Raw genomic sequence first — 4,781 nt, 5'->3', positions numbered from 1 at the left:
AATCACCTAACCACCAATTGTTGGATTTGGCCCTTTATCGGCCTCCGCCCCATCACCATCCGTCCAACAATCACCTAACCATCAATTGTTGAATTTGGCCCTTTATTGGCCTCCACCCAATCACCAGCTTCCGCCAACAATCACCTGCTTCCGCTCAATAATTGCTGGACTTGGCCCTTTATCGGTATCAAAGGTATTCATTGAAATTTTCATGATGCAATTATGCAAAGCCATTTGTGATATGAAAATAGAGTGCAAGATAGATCAATCATAATATACCATCAGTGGCCAACTAATGCACATATGAAAAACTGAGAAACAATCCTAAAGCAAATCTTGTAGGTACAAAATTACAAATCAAAGCAGAGCTATATATACTTGAAAAGAAGAAAAATATACAGATACAATTATAATCTATATATTGAATACCGAAACCGAGTACACCACTCACATACGATTGAAGGCGGTTTTATAGAGCAGAGTGTAATGCCATGAGAGCAAGAACCATGATGAGCGGTGCATGAAGAGAAACAGAGGGTGAAACTGGCAATGACCCAGAGGGTGAAAGAGCCGCCATTAGAGGACCAGGAGCTAGAATCTCGTCCGGGTTTGGAGGGCTGGGGCTTGAAGGGATAGTGGGGAGTGAAGAATCAGATGGAGCAAGCTCAGAGCCGCCGGGCGACGGAAACAGCGGAGTAATGTCGGGAGATAAGGCCGGCGGCGAAGATGAAGGGGGAAAGGGGAGCAATGAGGGCGCAGCTGAAATGGTGGAGGTGGGTAGATTGAGAGAGAGAGTGTTTGTGAGGCGGAGAATCAAGAAAATCATGAAGAAAAGGGTTTTGGAAGCCATTAATGATGGGGGAATTGAGAGGTTGATTGGCGTTGCTTGCTGGGAGGGGGGGGGGGTTTAGGAATGTTTTATGGGAAGGGTGGTGGGGAGGGAAGGGTGAGGTGGGGGGATGGGATTGGAGGATGGGTGAGGAGACAGGTGGGGGGGTGTGTGAGGAAAGAGACAAGATTGATGAATGGTTTTTCTTGTAGAAACACATGAGGGGTTAAGTGGGTGTTTCTGTCTTTATCCTCTCTGGCTTTTGGCTTTTGGCACCCATTCTTAGTCCGTGAAAATGTGAAATTCCTCTGTCTACCCACCACCACCATCACCCCAAATTTTGTAAATTTTTTTTTTTTTTTTTTTTGAGAAAGCCCAAATTTTGTAAATTGAATTCAATTTAATGTGTTGAAATTTGGAGGAAAAAAAAAAAAAAAGAAGTCTTATCTTTCTCTGACAAGCTCTCACCTAAACCATTTCTTGCCAGCATTTGGCTGGAATTATGCCTGACAGAATACTGCGGACTACCAATGGACCATATGTTAAGACTTATACTATATATTTACTCAAAAAATTCGATATATACTCCTATTTTCTGTTCTCAATTTTTACTAATACATATAAAATCTTATGTAAACATTTGTATTGAGACTCACATGAAAAAATAGCTTATCAATGTCTGTCACATTAGAACCCATCGGCTCTGTTTGACAGAGCTTATTTAGGAGCTTATAGCTTATTTTAAGATACTAATAAGCTATAAGCTCTGTTTGGTAATGTTCCTAAAATAAGCTAGTAGCTTAAAATAGGAGCTTATTTTTGAACGCTACTTAAGGTAGCGCTTCAAAATAAGCTAGTAGCTTCCTAACTTTTTTTTCCATCTTTAACCTTATTATTTTAAAGAAATGAAATCATTTACCCTTCCCAATTAAAACCCTTTTCTATTCTTGTTTATTCGCAATTTTCACGCTAATTGCTTCATCTTCATTCACTCTCCGCAGAAGCATCGCCCATCAGCCACCTTGCTCCGCAGTCTGCAACCGGCCAATCGCAATATCACCGGTCTGTAGGTATGTATATATTTATTTTGTTGTATTACTTGAATATTTTTTTTTCTATTGCATCTCGTATATCCGTAAGCTTGTATATGATATATATTTCATTGTATTATTTGTATTACTTTGCATTATTTGGTTATATTGTACAGAAAAATTAACAAATGAAATCCAATATGCGTTGTACTCCTATTGGACAAGCAGATCTTGATATGTTGCCATAAAATCTTCGAAAAGTGATTGTGTAAATGTCATTGTATAATCTCAACCTGGTTTGGCATGCATTGGAATGACACTCCAATGTAGACATTGTTCTGAGTATAATAAACTGGTCCTCTTGCCTTGAACTCTACCGGCAATTGATTTGGGTGCTTTCAAGCCTTGGCAGATTTTTCTGCCTAGTCGTACTTTCTTAACATTTTGATGGACTTTTATCAAAAAGTAAATAATATAAATAACATTCATGTATTACCATTTATTCCTCTGTTTGGTTTGTTAAATGTTTTGCCTTGTTTCTGTTTGACATTAACCGGCAATCCTATTGTGAATTAAGATTTTAAATGGTTGGTCTGCGTGTATATGATATATATTTCATGTATTCCTTCATTATATATATATATATATATATATATTAATGAAATCTGCAGTGTTTTTGATATAATGTAATTTGAAGAATTAAAGTAAGTTTCTGCAGTGTTTGTAATCTGTAGGATTCTACCCAAGTTTTATCAATGTAATCTGCAGTGTTTGTTTTTGAATTAATATATATATATATATATATATATATTAATGAAATCTGCAGTGTTTTTGATATAATGTAATTTGAAGAATTAAAGTAAGTTTCTGCAGTGTTTGTAATCTGTAGGATTCTACCCAAGTTTTATCAATGTAATCTGCAGTGTTTGTTTTTGATATAATATATATATATATATATATATATATATATATATATATATATATATATAACAGATAAGATGAAATGGTTTTCAAGTATTCAACACCATTGTTTCCTTTTGTTTTTGTTTTTTATTTTTGATATGTATATTAACGATATTACACCATCAATGATACACGTGTATTTGTTCATGCAATTAGTACACTATCAATGAACTTTCCCAAGCCGCCACAAGGTATCATATTCGTATTACTTTAACTCTAATAAAAATCATATAATTTTATTCTTTATAATTGTTTAGTGTTATATTTTTTTAGGAAGATATTATTTGGTAGATAAAGGATATCCAGATAAACAAGGATATTTGGTACCGTATCCAAGAATAAGGTATCATCAATCTCAATTTGAACAAGAGCCGCCAACTAATGCTCAAGAAGCATTCAATCGTGCACATTCTTCTCTTCGAAGTTGTATTGAGAGGTCGTTTGGAGTATTGAAGAAGAGATGGAAGATACTTGCTAAAATGCCACAGTTTAGTGTGGAGACCCAAATTGATGTTATTATGGCCACATTTGCCTTACATAATTATATTCGGAAGAATTCACAAGATGACATGATGTTTAATGTGCTTGAGCAGCATCCAGATTACATACCGCCCGATGAACTTCAAGATTCAAGTAGTATTACCTCCACTAACGAAAGTTTAAGTCAGACCTCTACTGAGATGAAGGAGATTCGCAACAATATTGCTATTTCATTATGGGATGCTAGATCATGATTTGCTAATAGTTTTATTTTCAAACGTTAAATTTTAATATGTAAACAAACAAATTTAAATTTTATGAAGATGCCCTTTTATGTATAATATATATATATATATATATATATATATATATCAAAAACAAACACTGCAAATACATTGATAAAACTTTGGTAGAATCCTACAGATTACAAACACTGCAGAAACTTACTTTAATTCTTCAAATTACATTATATCAAAAACACTGCAGATTTCATTAATATATATATATAATAATATATATAATGAAGAATACATGAAATATATCATATACACGCAGACCAACCATTTAAAATCTTAATTCACAATAGGATTGCCGGTTAATGTCAACAGAAACAAGGCAAAACATTTAACAAACCAAACAGAGGAATAAATGGTAATACATGAATGTTATTTATATTATTTACTTTTTGATAAAAGTCCATCAAAATGTTAAGAAAGTACGACTAGGCAGAAAAATCTGCCAAGGCTTGAAAGCACCCAAATCAATTGCCGGTAGAGTTCAAGGCAAGGACCAGTTTATTATACTCAGAACAATGTCTACATTGGAGTGTCATTCCAATGCATGCCAAACCAGGTTGAGATTATACAATGACATTTACACAATCACTTTCGAAGATTTTATGGCAACATATCAAGATCTGCTTGTCCAATAGGAGTACAACGCATATTGGATTTCATTTGTTAATTTTTCTGTACAATATAACCAAATAATGCAAAGTAATACACAATAATACAATGAAATATATATCATATACAAGCTTACGGATATACGAGATGCAATAGAAAAAAAAATATTCAAGTAATACAACAAAATAAATATATACATACCTACAGACCGGTGATATTGCGATTGGCCGGTTGCAGACTGCGGAGCAAGGTGGCTGATGGGCGATGCTTCTGCGGAGAGTGAATGAAGATGAAGCAATTAGCGTGAAAATTGCGAATAAACAAGAATAGAAAAGGGTTTTAATTGGGAAGGGTAAATGATTCATTTCTTTAAAATAATAAGGTTAAAGATGGAAAAAAAGTTAGGAAGCTACTAGCTTATTTTGAAGCGCTACCTTAAGTAGCGTTCAAAAATAAGCTCCTATTTTAAGCTACTAGCTTATTTTAGGAACATTACCAAACAGAGAGCCAGTTTAATAGCTTAAGCTAAAATAAGCTATAAGCTCCTAAATAAGCTCTGTCAAACAGAGCCGA

At 34.4% G+C, this 4,781-nt stretch overlaps 1 protein-coding gene across 1 annotated transcript; it reads right to left on the bottom strand.

Annotated features, from left to right (window-relative positions):
- Positions 1 to 266: 266 nt before the first annotated feature.
- LOC116025931 (classical arabinogalactan protein 26) lies at positions 267 to 876 on the bottom strand. The gene has a single exon (XM_031267311.1). It carries the CDS (start codon positions 848 to 850, stop codon positions 470 to 472), a length of 381 nt encoding a protein of 126 aa, XP_031123171.1. The 5' UTR covers positions 851 to 876; the 3' UTR covers positions 267 to 469.
- Positions 877 to 4,781: the final 3,905 nt, after the last annotated feature.

This window comes from Ipomoea triloba, chromosome 7 (genome assembly GCF_003576645.1).
Source record: "Ipomoea triloba cultivar NCNSP0323 chromosome 7, ASM357664v1".
NCBI classification, from domain to species: Eukaryota; Viridiplantae; Streptophyta; class Magnoliopsida; order Solanales; family Convolvulaceae; genus Ipomoea; species Ipomoea triloba.
The sequence above is the reverse complement of the archived record's forward strand: the minus strand, read 5'-3'. Positions and strand labels throughout refer to the sequence as shown.

Excerpts from the sequence above, each read along its gene's own strand:
- LOC116025931 (XM_031267311.1), bottom strand. The coding sequence starts at position 850 with ATGGCTTCCAAAACCCTTTTCTTCATGATTTTCTTGATTCTCCGCCTC.